This window comes from Nicotiana attenuata, unplaced genomic scaffold, assembly GCF_001879085.1.
Source record: "Nicotiana attenuata strain UT unplaced genomic scaffold, NIATTr2, whole genome shotgun sequence".
NCBI classification, from domain to species: domain Eukaryota; kingdom Viridiplantae; phylum Streptophyta; class Magnoliopsida; order Solanales; family Solanaceae; genus Nicotiana; species Nicotiana attenuata.
In genome coordinates, this window is record NW_017670332.1 from 260,858 (window position 1) to 276,767 (window position 15,910).

The 15,910-nt window shown below is 36.9% G+C and overlaps 2 protein-coding genes across 3 annotated transcripts; one reads left to right on the top strand and one right to left on the bottom strand.

Annotated features, from left to right (window-relative positions):
- The first annotated feature begins 2,943 nt into the window (after positions 1–2,943).
- LOC109237989 (putative pentatricopeptide repeat-containing protein At1g16830) lies at positions 2,944–8,377 on the top strand. Its single transcript, XM_019404410.1, has 5 exons — positions 2,944–5,303; positions 6,195–6,285; positions 6,375–6,443; positions 6,559–6,703; positions 7,812–8,377. The coding sequence occupies exon 1, from the start codon at positions 3,164–3,166 to the stop codon at positions 5,174–5,176; it is 2,013 nt and encodes a 670-aa protein (XP_019259955.1). The 5' UTR covers positions 2,944–3,163; the 3' UTR covers positions 5,177–5,303; positions 6,195–6,285; positions 6,375–6,443; positions 6,559–6,703; positions 7,812–8,377.
- A 2,033-nt stretch (positions 8,378–10,410) lies between these two features.
- Positions 10,411–15,703, bottom strand: LOC109237990 (putative E3 ubiquitin-protein ligase RF298). Of its 2 annotated transcripts, none has more exons than XM_019404411.1 (3): positions 15,546–15,703; positions 12,813–14,988; positions 10,411–11,245 (listed from the first exon to the last, which is right to left on the bottom strand). In XM_019404411.1, exons 2-3 carry the CDS (start codon positions 14,979–14,981, stop codon positions 10,703–10,705), a joined length of 2,712 nt encoding a protein of 903 aa, XP_019259956.1. In that variant the 5' UTR covers positions 14,982–14,988; positions 15,546–15,703; the 3' UTR covers positions 10,411–10,702. The 2 variants fall into 2 exon arrangements, with proteins under 2 accessions (XP_019259956.1, XP_019259957.1); XM_019404412.1 differs by having other exon boundaries at positions 10,411–11,283.
- Positions 15,704–15,910: the final 207 nt, after the last annotated feature.

Here is a 15,910-nt window from a genome sequence, read left to right on the forward strand (position 1 = left end):
TCAGAAATTGTTCCCAGAGTTTGAATTGCCTGAAGCAGTAGCTCTCAATTGTTGACTTATAATGTAATTCAAAAATCATGAATCGTTCCTGGATTTTCATTAATTTTGCATTAGTAAAGGTTTAGAAATTAGTAATTTTTCCTAGATTTTATATTTAGAGATAAAAAATTACTAAAGTATAATGTGAAATGAAAATTCATGAATCGTTCATAGACTTTGCACTAGCAAAGGTTACCGGTAATTTTCTTGAATTTTGTATTTAAAGGATAAAAATTTCTGAAGTATACTGTGAATTTAAAAACTATAAATCGTTCCTGTATATTTTTGGATTTTGCACTAGTAAAAGTTCAAAAATCAGTGTTTTTCCTGAATTTTTGTATTTAAAGGTTAAAAATTGCTTAAGTATAATGTGAATTCAAAAATCATGAATTGTTCATGGATTTTTCTGAATTTTGCACTAGTAAACTGTTCAAAAATCAGGAATCGTTTATGAATTTTGAATTTTGTACTAGTAAAAGTTAAAAATTGGTGAAGTACACTACGAATTCAAAAACTAGGAATTGCTCTTGAATTTTGTACTAGTAAAAATTTAAAAATTAGGAATCATTCTTGAATTTTGCACTAATAAAGGTAAAAACATTAGGAATCATTCTTAAGTTTGAAAATTCAACAAAATTTTGAATTCCAACATAGTTTACTTTTACTAGGGTTCCACTTGTCAAAGCTTCGAACTCCAATACCGATTGCTAGAGTTCTGGTTAGTATTTAACTGGGGGCAAATATGTCGATTTAATTAAATCAGTAACTATTTTGCCATTACAATTTAAATATGACTAAACTCTAATAGCCGCCCGAAAAAGTGGCCAACCCAGCTAATTTTGGGGGATTTGCAGGTGTATCCTATATTTGTGCTACCTTTTAACTTGTACCCTATTTTTAAAAATTATTTATTTGGTAGCCGACTGACAAAAAGTCTGTAATAATATGACAGTTACACCCTTGACAAAAGATATAAAACTTGCATCACGCATTAATCGCGTGATCTGCAACCTCATTCGTGAAAAAAAGATCTCCTCCTCTCCTCTCAGCAACTTTATCAAAAAATCAGAAACTTGTCCAGATTCATCTTCAGTATCACACTTGCATGAAGTTGTTTCACGTTGAAGCTAAAACTTCATGCGAATGTAGCATGGAGTTGTTTCATGTTGAAGCTAAAACTTCATGCTAATATAGCGTGAAGTTGTTTCATATTGAAGCTAAAACTTCATGTTAATGCATGCTGAAGTTATTTATACTGCAGTCTACAGTTTTGCCATGAGTTTTATCCGAAACTTCAGTCTAAACATGCTGAAGCTATTTAGTTCATTTGCTAAAACTTCAGACTGAACATGCTTAAGTTTTTTAGTTCATTTGCTAAAACTTCAGACTGAACATGCTTAAGTTTTTTAGTTCATTTGCTAAAACTTCGGACTAAACATGCTTAAGTTCTTGCAGTATGTAATTTTCTAATGAGTTTTTGCTAATGCATGCTGAAGTTATTTAGTTCATTTGCTAAAATTTCAGAGTAAACATGCTGAAGTTATTTAGTTCATTTGCTAAACTTCAGACTAATCATGTATAAGTTTTTTAGTTCATTTGCTAAAACTTCAGATTAAACATGCTTAAATTTTTGTCTTGCAATATGTAATTTTCTAAAGAGTTTTTGCTAATGCATGATGAAGTTATTTAGTTCATTTGCTAAAACTTCATACCAAAACATGCTGAAGTTTTGTAATGCAGTCTACAGTTTTGTCCTGAGTTTTATCCGAAACTTCTGTCTAAACAAGCTGAAGTTTTTTAGTTCATTTGCTAAAACTTCAGCCTAAACATGCTTAAGTTTTTGTCCTGGAGTATGTAATTTTCTAATGAAAATTTTCTAATGCATGTTGAAGTTATTTAGTTCATTTGCTAAAACTTTATACCAAAACACGCTGAAGTTTTGTCCCGCAATCTACAGTTTTGTCAATAATCTTTTATTAAAGAAGAGCAAAATTGTCTTTTTAAAACGCTTGTAACAAAAAAATGGGTACGGATGCAAATGAAAAATAAAACGAGTATAAGTTAAAAAGGGCGATTGCAATTTTTACGCACTAGTAATTATTGGGGAGAAATGCACGGTTAGCCAGTAATAAGACATGTATTTAGCCTTAAGCCACTGTTTAAAATGTCTTTAGTCTTTAACCACTGCTTTAATAAACTTTTACCCTCCCGGACGAAAATACCCTTCTACTCATAAAGTTTAGAACCAAGTATCCTTAACTTATGAGCTTGTTACTGTAAGTTCAGGAATAACTGCCCTTAATTTATGAGCTTGTAAGTCTAAGTTTAGGACTACATGTCCTTAACTTTTGAACTTGTAACTCTAAGTTCAGGACTACATGTCCTTAACTTTTGAACTTGGAACTCGAAATTCAGGACTATCTGTCCTTAATTTTTGAACTATTCTTCTTCTAATTTGGAAGTCTTCTTCCCAAAATCTTTAGCAACATCTTCACACTTTAGCAACTCCACTTAAATCTGGAACTCATGTATCGTAATTGGAGTTTCACTAATTACTGAAAGCTTGCTTGTTTCTAATTTCTATCTCTCACTTTTTGCAATCTATCACAATACGTTAATTCGAATCAACTACTGTTACGTGTGTCCTGCTTTCTTTAACAATTTAATTTTGATCGAAAGAAAGGATTTTGAAAATTTGATAGGGGCTTGGAAGGAAAAGAGATAGAAGATAGGGTAAGACCGTCTTTTTATATTAAATTTTAATAGACTATTGGCTACTTTTGTTCATCATTAAAAATAATGGATAAAAAGTAAATAGCACTTTAAAAAGTGGCTACCCCACATCATATTTACTAATTATTGGGATGAACAAGTGCGCGTCAATACTTAAAGCCCAAAATAACAGGCGCCAATCGGATTCGGGTCTTGGACTCAGTCGGCTAATCTCTTCTGGGGGGGTTTTTGGTCGTCTTCTAGGGTTTTACCAGCACATAGCCGTACTTCCAAGCTCCATCCTCACGAAACTCATCAATATAGTCAAAAGGGTCGAAATAATACCCTCAGAATCTCTCCCCTATGTTCTTTATATGCTGCATTTTGCGTTTCTTGGTATTATATACTGGAAATGTTATGGATATGGTTCTCCACTGGAAGAGTTGCTTCACGTCGAATGCTCAAAATGGAATCTTTAGCCTCATTCCAATGTCTATGCTCACAAATTCAATACTTTGCTCATGACCCACAAGGTTCTTTTTCCCCTAGATATTACCAGAAGTTTCCAGATAGTTCCAACATTTCTGATGACCCACAAAGTTATTTTTCCTCAAGAATCATCCTTACCCCTAGAGTTGTACATAAAACTATATCAAATTGCCGTTCTGACATTCTTGCATTTTCTTTTTTCTTATGGTGTGCAAAACAACATAATTACTTTCATGACAGGGCCACATTGACCCATATGATTGGTATTGTTTCTCGGTTGACGCAGAGGTTTAGAACAGTGAAAGGGATAGTTAAGGAATTGGAGGAGGTTGGTTGTGTAATAAAGCCACAAACTTTGATGTTTTTGTTGAGAATTTATTGGTTTGGTGGAATGTATGATAGGGTTTTCGAGACGTTTGAGGAAATATTGGGTTGTGGTTATACTCCAAATACTTTCTCTAGGAACATCGTAATGGATGTATTGTTCAAGATTGAGCGTGTCGAAGTGGCACTTAGAGTTTTGAAAGAAACCCAGGTTCCAAATTTTTTAACTTATAGCATTGCTGTGTGTAACTTGTGTAAGCTCAATGATTTGGTTAATCTTCAGGATGTGCTTAATATTATGTTGAGGAAAAGCTATTATCCTAACGAGGAGACATTTTCTGTGATTTTGAGTTGTTACTGTAAAGGAGGTCGGATAGCAGAGGCAAAACAAATATTAGGTCTAATGATAGTTTTGGGTGTTCCTGTATCCGATAGAGTTTGGGGTATATTAATAGACGGATACTGTAAAGCTGGCAACATGGATGCTGCGACTCACCTGCTTGAGAAGATGATAGAGAGTGGGTATTCAGCAAATGTTGTTACTTGCACGTCGTTGATCAAGGGATTTTTTGAGTCCCAGATGCCAAGCAAGGCATTTGGGATCTTGGATACCATGGAATCAAGAGGATGCTTCCCTGATTTGGTTCTTTGTAACGTGTTAATAGATAGCCTCTCTAAAATGGGGAGGTATGAAGATGCAATTAATGCTTTCTTCCTTTTGCGGGAGCAAGGACTAACACCCGATTCTTATACTCTTTGTTCTTTGATTACAACTGTCTGTCTCTCTAAGCAATATGTTGAATTACCTCTGCTCATAACTGGCTTCGAGATCCAACCTGATTTAGTTGCATGTAACTCTTTCCTTAGCTATTTCTGCAAAGCTGGTTATCCTGCTGGTGCTATTGAATTTTACAATGACATGATAGATAGAGGTTTCGTAGCAGATAAGTATACCTTTGCCGGATTACTGACTGGATTATGCAGGTCAAGTAGGACAGGAGAGGCAGTCAAGGTGTACCATGGACTTGTTAGAAGTCACGTTGGGCTTGATTCTCATATAAATACGGTGATAATAAATGGGCTAATAAAATCTGGTAAATTTCACAAAGCTGTTAGCTTAATCAAGAAAGCTGCTTCAGAGAAGTCCCAACTAGATGATGTTTCTTACACTATTGCTATTAGTGGACTACTTACTGGTGGTCAAGTTGGAGAAGCATATGCCTTGTTCCGCCAAATGAAGGAGGTTGGTCTAGTGCCAAGTAAACAGACCTATAATCAGATTCTCTCAGGTTTTTGTAAAAGAAGTGATGTTTGCATGGTTAAAGATATCCTACTTCAAATGGTTGATGCTAGAATTGAAGTTGACCATTTTAATCTGAGGTTGATGAAAAATCTCCTGTATAGATACCACCGCCATTCTGCTTCATTCTTAACTCTATTAACTAACATTTCAAATTCCGGAATCCTTCCAAAGGAAGCATACAATGAAATGATCAATGAGCTGGTTCATCATGTAAATGTTAGAAATGTGCATGCGGGCACGTTTAATAACCTTGATGTTGGCACATCCAGCTCTGATGAAACCCAGGAGTTGGCTGTTGCAGTTGGTTGAGATGTCTTGATTTGGCAGTTTATTCTATGTATAGCAAAATGCACCACTTCAGTTCATCAAGAATCAGAGCTTACTGTCTGGGAATATCTAAGATGATGAGTGATCTAAGAATGATGATTCCGTAAAGGTACCGCCTAAACTCCATCTAAATGACAGACATGTTCAAATGGACTGCTGTTCTGTCAGGTTGCTGGTTTTAGCGTTTCATTTATCGTTTTTTGTCCCTTATCCCCCTTTTCTGGGTCACTCAATTTGGTTCTAAAGTGGCGGTCACTGTTTATAGAATTGGAAACACTCAATTTGGTTCTAAAGGGGTGGTCACTGTTTATAGAATTGGAAATGAAGTGGGGAGGAGGGGGGGTTTCCTGGGGGATTATGTTCTGTGTGGGTAAACAACTGCAATTCTTTCAAATATAAAATTAATCTCAAGTTTTGGAGATTTTTTTTCTTTTGAACTGTAATTTGGTTTTTCTATCCTTGTTGATCTGAGATTAAATAAGTTGCTGAACTCCTACGAGCTAGGTATCTCCCTTTTGATGTGCGATACAGAGCATATACTTTGGTTGTTATAGAGATCCATAAATAAAGAACGCTTTAAAAGGAGCTTATAAGCCAAAATTTTTGTGAATATAGACTCTTGGAAGTTTGAACTCACGACACTGCGGACTATGTTGTCTCACTGATCCTATTGATTTGTCTGTTGATGGGTTTTTTATGAGCGAGTGATTAATCATAGGTGTTGATACGAGGGATAAGATCATATATGACCTTAGAACTTCACATTTGCAGTAGAAGTATTGAAAAACTGCAAAAGAGACCTAGAATTAATCTCCACTACAGCATTCTGTTTGGGATATTGTGTCATTACTACATTGAAAAAGATCAATATGGAGAAAATTTGAAACTTCATAGATCAAATAAGCTTCATTTTGGAAATTCTTTCTTGTTAGGAGTTCATCTGACTTTCTGTGAAGATCATGATTTCAACTGCAACATTTACCGGTGACATGATTTGCAGTGACAGGTATCTGGTGGAAAGCACCAGAGATATGACTTACGAGTGTAAAGCTGGATTAGGTCACTAGGCGGATGCTTCTTTTGTCTTCCTGGTAAGTGCCTGAAAGAATAAACTATCATTTTGAGCTATATATGCTTCTGGTGCTGGCGTAGTATTGTCATTTTCCTTTACTGAGTATAGGAGGAGGATATCGAACCATGGAAGAGTTCCTGGAAGTGATAATAAAGGAAGAGGAATCCTCAAAATATGGTATGTATAGTGTTGCCTCCATATAACACGGTTGATTTGCAAAGATTTTGTATAGTGTTGCCTCCATATAACACGGTTGATTTGCAAAGATTTTGATTAACTCACTATCGTGCAGGCTGGTTTTGCTAATTGCTGAGTGATAATATAGTACCTTGCTTGTGTTATTTGTAAAATGGTGTTAAAGAAGATTTCACGTAGCCTGTGGCTCGGCCTGATTGTTCTTGCTGCTCTGACAGCCAGAGATTATGAGCAAGATGGAGGTACTGAATTTACCTAGCTGAATGCTTTTGTCTGTTATGTTTCTATAAAGCTTGGACTGTCTCTGTGTGTGGTTGGTGACTGTTAGATGTTGCAAAAGCAACAAATCATCTTGCTTTCTTTTGTGTGATGATCATGGGTGGAGCCTGAACTAGATCTTCAGTGTAGAAGCCTTCGACTGACTTAAGGAATACAGAAAATTATGGTTATTTGATAGCAAAACTCTAAATGTTTCAGCCACCGATATTGTTAGGCCAACTGAGCTTTTCCATGATTTACCTATTACAGGCACAATTTAACATAAATACCTGCTATTGCTGCAGTATTGGAAATTTCTGTAGCTAAAGCAGATGCATATCCAGGAATTCAGGAGGATGGGTGCACTGCTAGAGGAGAGATGGGTATTCGATGTTTTATAATTTTGAAAATCCAAGAATGAACGAAATAAGAAAAGAAAGAACAACAACAATTAAGCCTCAGTCCCAATCAAGTTGGGGTCGGCGATATGAATTCTCATTCCTTTCATTAACCTCAACTCGTATCATCGTCATTACCAAAATAAACAAATAAATAAACAAGAAAAAGAAAGAAAAGGCAAAAAAAAAAAAAACGGAAAAGAAAGAAAAGAAAAAACAAACAGAAAAATGGGAAATTAATTAAAAGATAGATCAAAAGAAAAGAAAAGAACAAAAGTTGAACAAAAGAAACAGAAAAGAACGAAGAAGAAAAAGAGATAAAAGAACTGGATTTTAATTGAAAGGTAGGGCATGGAGATTCTACATTTGGGGGGGGNNGGGGGGGGGGCACGACGGCCGCAGTAGACCAAGGTGCTCTCCTGGGCATGGGTGGCCATATAGAAATTTAAGTAGTTTTAGCAGAAAAGCAGTGCTATACATGGACCATGGAGGGTGCATGGGTTCACGTGAACCCATACCCCTCCAAGTGGATCTGCCGCCGAGGTAAGGGATGTTCCGATATATTTTTTTTGGGGTGGTCTCTGCTTTTCATCCAAGTTCCATTTATATATGTGTTCTGTTGCCTAATGATTATTAGTTCTATTCATTAATCATTTTTCTGATGGATTGTCTATCTGGTTCTTCAACTTTGCAGCAATACACTCTTCAGAAGATGGCGTTGTTGCTCCCCGTGAAAGCTGGTATATGGAAGTACTGGCTTATCCAACCGGGATTGTACCAGATATATAACACATGTCCTGCTAGGCCTATCTCCCTAGCATTGTTATTAAAAGCCATCGCTTCATCGCTTAAAGCAAGAGCAATACCAAGTGTGGGATTACCACTTCACAGGTGACGCCATGCACTTCATAAAAATATGTGCTTCAATGCATGACACACAATCTAATCCCAACGAGAAACGACATGTTCTTTGAATCTCAACTTTGTGATCTGGATTAATATCAGCATTAGTGTATATTGAATACTGAAATTAGTTATTGCAAATTGCAATTTGATTAGTAGAGTACTTAATCAATTCATGTTTGCCACTTTTTTGTCGTGGATTGTGCGCTTCACTTCCCGCTTTTCGCATCAAGCCCTAGGAACCTTGTGGCTTTTTGCGCTTTTTTGCTTTTATTAATACTGCTCCCTGGTATAATCCTCATGTGATTAATCAGCATTTGTACTTTTGGATGAGAAATTCACTGTCTCTTCATGTCATTCTTAGCTATTTCTATTTACTATTACTATAATTCCTGGTGCTTTGCATTAACCTAAAATTGATTTCATGAACTGATGCACTATTCTGTCGGTCACGCAGGCTTTTACCTTGTTTTTTTAAGTCCCATCCCTGGACTTAGTAGTGAAGACATAGTGCCGCAAAATGCTTATTTCTTGGTCTCAAGTTGGTTTATTTGCTTAATTAGTTAATGTAAGAAAGTTTAACCAGTTTTATATAGCTTCAAACATAATCCTTGGAAAGTAGAAGAGGTACCGAAGGAAAGGGATGCAGTCTCTCCCTTGGCCTTGGGAGAGGAGAGGGCAGAGGAGAAGAAAACGTCCATTTTTTGCTCCCTGCGCCCTTACTAGTCAAAAAGGGGCTCTTCGACCAAGAAGGCATTCTAGTAGGATGACCACTACATAAGTCGTCATCCATCCACGGGAGAAGCAAGCTACCTTTCTTTGATCCCCCTTCCGTGGCAGGATGACACAAACTGCAAAGTTGAATTTCCACAATCTAACATGACACTAAAATTTCATTTTTTGATATGTATTCTTGCATAGGAGTTTAACATTTTTCAAATGAATATCAATTCTGTCATGTATTACACCAATACACATAACTATGCGCACTATATGATAAGTGCAGTCATAGAACTTGAGCAAATTCTCGCTGATAGAGTGTAGTGAATAGCCTATCATTTGAGGAGCCTTTGTATCTGACGATTCCATAATATTTATAATATAACGTAATACAATAAAGAACTAGTCCTAGAGCTTTTCTCGCTTTCATGTTCAACATTCATACTGTTTTTGTTGTACAGATTTCATCACCATCTTAGTGCTAATGCTATTTAATGAATAATCACTTGCTGTTTAGAAAAAATGAGTCATTTATATGCTGCAGGAAATTTTTGACTCCTGAGAAACAAAGTGAAAAATAATTATTTCAAGGCACAACAATTGCATCTATTATGAAACAAAACCAACTGCCCCTTAGATTTTCCTTATGGTGCTATTTAAAGAGCTTGAGCTTATGGGTTCTACTCTCTTCTAAATGCGCAAGTTTCACATTATTATTGAAGCCCTTACATAGAGGTGGCAAACAGGCGGATCATATATGGGCGTCGAAAACGGGTAACGCAAAAATAAATAAAATATTCGACCTGCCCATATTTAATACATATAGAAAATGGGTTAACCGATGGATAATATGGGTATCCATATTATCCATTGCTTCTTGAATGTGATCACTTTTGGGAGAATTTCTAGTCTCTCAAATTTGAGGAACTCCCAATTTGGGTCTTTGCAAATGTAAAAGCTAAATCCATTGGTTATCCATTAAGTATCAGTTTTATTAAGTGGATAATATGGATAAACTCCATATTTGGCCCATTTTTAAAAAATTTATTATCCAACCTATTTTTAGTTGATAATATGGATAAAAATTTTTTTTAATCCATTTTGCCACCACTACCCTTACAATATCAATAATTCTTATCATTGAGTTTTCCAATTGCACCAGCATTCCAGCTCAGTGTGCTTAGGGAAGGTAGGTTGCTCTTTGTTCCAGCAGAGGGTAATATGACTAAAGGGGATACACAAATAGAAGATGATAATAGTTCCAGTTTTCGTTAATTCTGTAACAAGTTTGATCATTTTTGTCATACTTGAGAAAGGGGAGACAAGCATTTTCAGTGGCGCTAGCAGTTCTGTATCCTGGTGTCTTAGCTGCTTTATTCCCGGGTGTAACGCTCACGTCCTTGCCATTTTGTGCATACTGCGACAATTTCACTGAATACCTGCTACCTGTCACTAGCACAAGTACCATGGGTAACTCTGGGTACCAAGACCTTGTTAAGTGGTTCTCAGAGGCCAAGAATATCATTTTATGTAAGCGTGCAGAAACTGAAGTGCCCAGTATATACAAAGTGTCACATAATGTACAAAGAGTGCATTCATAAGCTGCAGATGAGAGATCCTCACTCTAATGCACAAAAATCAGAGCAATAGTGAGCACAGTATTGGCCAAGTTCACTTAAAACATATGGTCGATAAAGAAACACATATTAAAGAAAACAAGGAGGAAAACTCAAGTTTTATTTGAAAGGGAACAGATGATTTACAAAGGCCACACTTAACACTCTTTTCTCTTTTTGTTTTTTGCTTTTCTTTTTTATGTTACTTTTTCATTCTTGAAAACAGTCACATATTGCAAGCATAATTGTCCAGACATCCGAAAGGGGCCACACAAATGCATTATTCATTATGAAGTTTCATGAATCATTATTTTGATAGCTTTAACTCATTCCCTGAAGTGACGTTTTAAGTATGCGCATAACGCACAGAAATCCGCTGCTGGATCAGGCTCCTACAAGAAGGACATTCTTTCATTCCCTGCTTCTCATGGAGCTCGTTGCATGTCGTGCATACCACCTGATGAGCACATGGTAGAAAAACCACAGACATCTCCTCCGACAAGCACATCACACACTCACGCTCTCGTTTCACCCCTCCATCCCGAGAGTATTCCTCAAAATCTGTCACCATTGAGGAGATATTAGGCATTTGAGTGTCCTTTTGTAATGAAGCATTTCTAAAGTTTGCCAGTTTGCTAGCATAGCTTCCATCTATGCCTCTTTTAAGAGCGGCTATCTTTGAAGAATCGGTCTTCAGTCTGAGCTGCGATATTTCCTTTTCTAGCTTTTCAATATCATCTTTAAACTTCTGTAAACTACTTTCAGCTTTTAATTTGGTCATATCCTCCTTGGATTTGGCTGAAGTTTCAATTTCTTCTCTCTCTTTCCTTACTGAACTAGCCTGCCTAAGTAAGTCTTCGTTGGCCTTTTCTTCCTGCTTCCATCTACCCTGCAAGACATTGGCTTGTCGGTAAGAGCATAGCTCATCTGGAGAAATCACATTAATATAAGAACATCAGTTGAAAGTATAAAGATCTACGAAAGACCTGCAAAGCCAACCACTTCCCTTTACTGTTTGCCGTTAGCAAATTCATATATCAAAAGGCAAAAGCACAAAGTGCAAGAGTTCTATGGTTTTGATCAGAGACATGAATTTCTTTGATAGCCCCACCCACCTCAAAAAACCCCTTCCCAAAAAGTGACTCTTCACTCCCTCGGGTGACTCGAACCCCTAAACTCATGAGTGGAGGTAGAAGGTCCTTTTCACAAGGCTATCCCTCCCTTATCAAACTTTTCAAAAACATGTTTCATTGAAAAAAAGTATTCTTTGTGATACTGATTTTGGTTTTACCAAGACTTTGGCAAGGGTGAAACAGACTCGATATCATGTTAAGAGTTGAGACAAATGGAAAATGTGAAGTCTCAAGTGAAGCAAGAAATAAAAATATATCCATTCAATCTTCTGCAAAATCTTGTAAGAGCCCTCCAACTGCAATGATGCATGTAGGAGGCAAGTGCCAATAACCTATTACTGTAACTCTGCGTAGTACCATTTCATCTACATTATGTCTCAAGATCCATTTGATAAATTCCTTTAAAAGTTAATCACATCAAGGTATCATATGAGATGTCTTCTGAAACATTATGTCCACATCAGACATCAATGTCAAAGCATATTGATTTCAACACATGAATAAAAATGCAACAAGGCACTATGAGAGGTGGAGATACCTCATTCCCATTGTCAGCACAGCTATTCGACTTAGACAACAAGCTATCCCACTTCAAAAACACCCTATTACAAAGTGAGGAAAATGGCACTGCACAAATATGCTATGCACTCCTACTAACAGAACAAAGCCAAAAGATGCGGAAAAAGATCTTGCATTAGTTAGATGCTTCTTGATCCCAACTCTTGCTTATACATATAGAAATTTGCACAGACGAGAGTCAAGCTACTCTCAGATAAAGAATCCAGCAGGCAAAAGTTCCCTTGTTCAGTTTTCAGATTCTAAAATTACACAAGTTAGTAAAATAAAGAAAATGGAGAGAGAGAGAGAGAGAGAGAAGTTCAAAAACCGTGTCGAGTCATTTTTAAGCAAACACATACAAGAGGTTCATTTATATTTCTCATGATTAGGTTTATCTGTCAAGTAGGCAACAAAGTACCAAATTCCCATCACAGAAGTCAGATTGCATGTAGCTTCTACAGAGATGTCAGTTTGCCAATGACATGCACATGTCAGACTGAGGAGAGCCAAGCTACCACAATACCACTTATTCACCGACTTTATTGAGCATTGTATATGACCTTAAACACAATTTACTAGCATAAAGCTTGTTAATTAGCATCTTCTTACCTAAGTTATGCAAAAAAAATTCCTCTTTAAGAATTAAAGGTTAAGGTCCTAGTACATAACTAGACATTAGTCTTTTTAACTTAGCTAAAGCCTAAACTTTTTTGGCAAGAAGCATCTTGTGAAGAATTTATGATCTTAATCCCCTAGTAAACATACCTCGAGCTGGTTTTGAACATCTGTAGCTTGCTCCAGCCGTTGTTGCAGTTCCACCAGCTTTCGTCTTTCAGCTATAAGTTCATCCTGAAATATAGCTTTCTGCTTCTCCCATGACTGGAACTTCATAAGCGTCTTCTTTTCCCTCTTTGATACTTCCTGACAGCTCGCAGCTGACTCTGCTGCACGAAATTTGGCAGCTTCCATTTCCCTTCTTAGTACGGCATTCTCAACTTCAAGCCTACGAACAGCAGCATTAGCTCGTTCGACTTGTCCGCTAGCCTTACACAAGGCATTCTCCATCTCGGCCAGCTTTTTCATGGTATTTTCTTCCAAACTCTGCTTCTCTTTCTTAAGCCTATCCACTTCCTCTCTTTCTTGCCGAAGTGTCTTAAGCTCAGCTTTGTCTTTACTCAGTCTACGAGCAGCTTGCATAACCTTTTGATTGGCCCATTCTGTCCACTCTTGGAGCTGACCTTGCAACTCCCGAACCCTTGGAACTAACTTCAAAATCATTTCATCTTTCTTGTCTTGAGGAACCCATTGAGCAATAGATTTTTCATTTGGAATCATATTAAGAGAACAAACAGCGCCCTCAGCATTATAACGAAGAGGCATCGGGGTGATGTTGCAGTTGGTAGGGAATGAGAGCGAGAGCTCAGTATCAGCAACGGGCAATGCAGGTGATGTATTCACTTGCGGTAATGAAGAAGGGATATTTGCATTAGGTAATGGAACAGAAACATTGACATTATCGGACCCAAATACTGATGTTGAAGAAAATCCATTATTTGTTGAGATACTATGGTGTATATTATCTTGAGTCACAGCAAAACTGGTCTTATTGATCTTTGATGAAGCATTCTTTATATTCATGCCGGCAGAATCTGCCATGGACTTAAGTTTATTATCTAAAACTAAACCACCAAAACCATTGAGTTTCCTACAGACTCCTTTAGAACCGTAAGTACGGTAATGTTTCTCAAGATGTAGGGACTTCTGCCTAAGTATGTACTCTCTTTTGGTGATCCCAGACAACTTTCGACTACCAACAAACTCCTCGTCGACGGTTGGAGGATTGGGTGTTCCAACTGCCGTAAATGTTTTATCAACAGTGTCAAACAGAGAACTTGAAGAATATTTCTCTGAAACAATTCCACTCGGGGCAAATGAAGATTTGGGTTTGACATCATGAACTCCTGTCATAGCAGACGCCTCCAACTGAAAGCTATGCCCACAAGTTACAGAAGCGGCATTGGAAGTCTCAGACGAACAATGTGCACAAGCAACTGAAGGATTTGTCTTACAGGGAATTCTATTGTTGGATTCGCAACTTTTGGCCTCGGATTGCAAATAAGGCTGCACAGAAGCAGAGGAATTTTCATTCCCATCAGCAACCAAACTACTCAAAGGATCACTTTCCATCGCACAAGCATGAGATACATTCATGTCACATATTAACAAGCACCACATTGCATCACCAGTGCTAAAGAAAGGCCTAACTTCTCGCAGAACACAGACCAATTCAGCCAACACATACTTTTCCATCTGCTGCAAATCCTCAAAATAATGCTCCCTGCACAAGTCAATCTCTTGGCCGCTACGAAGAAAACCCAATGTATTCTCCACTATGTTCGACACAATGTCCTTACAACCATAGCAAATACCAGACCTTAAAACAGCCTTTGCGGCAATATCTTCATTGTAACCAAAGGCCATTATTCTTTTAATTGCACTCCTGAAAATTGTATCCAAGTTGCTCAAGACAAGCTCTTCTAGCTCGGATTCCGTAAGATCACTCCAATCGGCATCATGGAACTCTTCAGTTGTTTCAACTTCCTCCTCTCTAGGCTCACTTGGACCTACTTCAGATGATCCTACGCTGCAAGATAATCCGAGGTCAAGTTTCAAACTTTCTGAGCCGTCTTGCTTCAAGCTACACATATCACAACCATTCGAAAACTCATGACTAGGGATCATTCCAAATTTGTCCGCTGAAAATTCAAAACTCGTGCACTCAAACTGAGGAGAAGAAATTATTTTATTTGGATCAGCTAGAGGTGGATCCGCCCTGAATTTCCTCTTATTCCTACTCCCTTTTTCCAAGACTGTCAAAGCCGGTGAATATTGAGCCGACGTCGTAGCACATGCCTTTGCAACCATTGATGCCATAACTTAGCTGCCAAAAAAAAATCTTTCTTTCTCAGAATCACAAATATTTAAAAAACACAAATGTGTTGACCTCATACCAATGCACATAACTATAACAAAAACACTGAAACCCAGTTCTTAAGCTGTCACAGAACATCAGAAAAAAACAAACTAATAAACAACTTTTTTTTCCAATTGAAATGCATTTAACAAACCATATTAAACATGATCATATATATTGCTCAAGTCTAAAATCTTATAATCCAAACAAATTCCACAATCCAAGAACTATACATATGACTTCACAAAAAATTAAAAAAATCAACATGAATTAAATAAGTTACTTACATCAAGAACAACAATTACCCAGAAAAAAACTTCCAATACTGAATGAATTTAAATCACACCCATTAAACTTCCGATCAATCCCAATTCAAATCAGCAATCAAAATCAACCCATAATAAAATAACAAAAATAAATTCGACGAATAAAAAAAAGATTCTTTTTTAGATAAGATCGGTACAAGACAGTGTGAGAATTTGATCAAGATTTGATTTTTAAAGATTATTTGATCATATACATACCAGATTTTTGAGCTAAGGTTTCGAGCAAATCAAAGGTAGGATAAATCTAGAGAGCATAGAGAAAAAGAGTAGAGAAGATCCTTAGTTTTTGTTTGGCTTTTTGTTTGTTTCTTTTTATTTTTATTTTTTAGCTTTAATACATTGAACGCCTCTCTCTCTTTCTCTGTCTCTAAATGTTGGGGTTAATTTTACTTTTTCTTGTTTCTATTTTTCTATTTTTGTATGTGAGTTATAACTTTAACCAGAGATGTACACATGTAATTAAACTAGACATGGTTAGGAAGAGTCATCACATGGGGTTTGGAACTAACTATGGTTAATATTGTACCAAACTAAACACCAATACTCAAGCTACCCCCACCTCA

Excerpts from the sequence above, each read along its gene's own strand:
- LOC109237990 (XM_019404411.1), bottom strand. The coding sequence starts at position 14,981 with ATGGCATCAATGGTTGCAAAGGCATGTGCTACGACGTCGGCTCAATAT. Across the intron at positions 11,246-12,812 it reads ATGTTCAAAACCAGCTCGAG|GGTAGATGGAAGCAGGAAGA; the intron begins GTATGTTTACTA and ends AATGTCTTGCAG.
- LOC109237989 (XM_019404410.1), top strand. The coding sequence starts at position 3,164 with ATGTTATGGATATGGTTCTCCACTGGAAGAGTTGCTTCACGTCGAATG.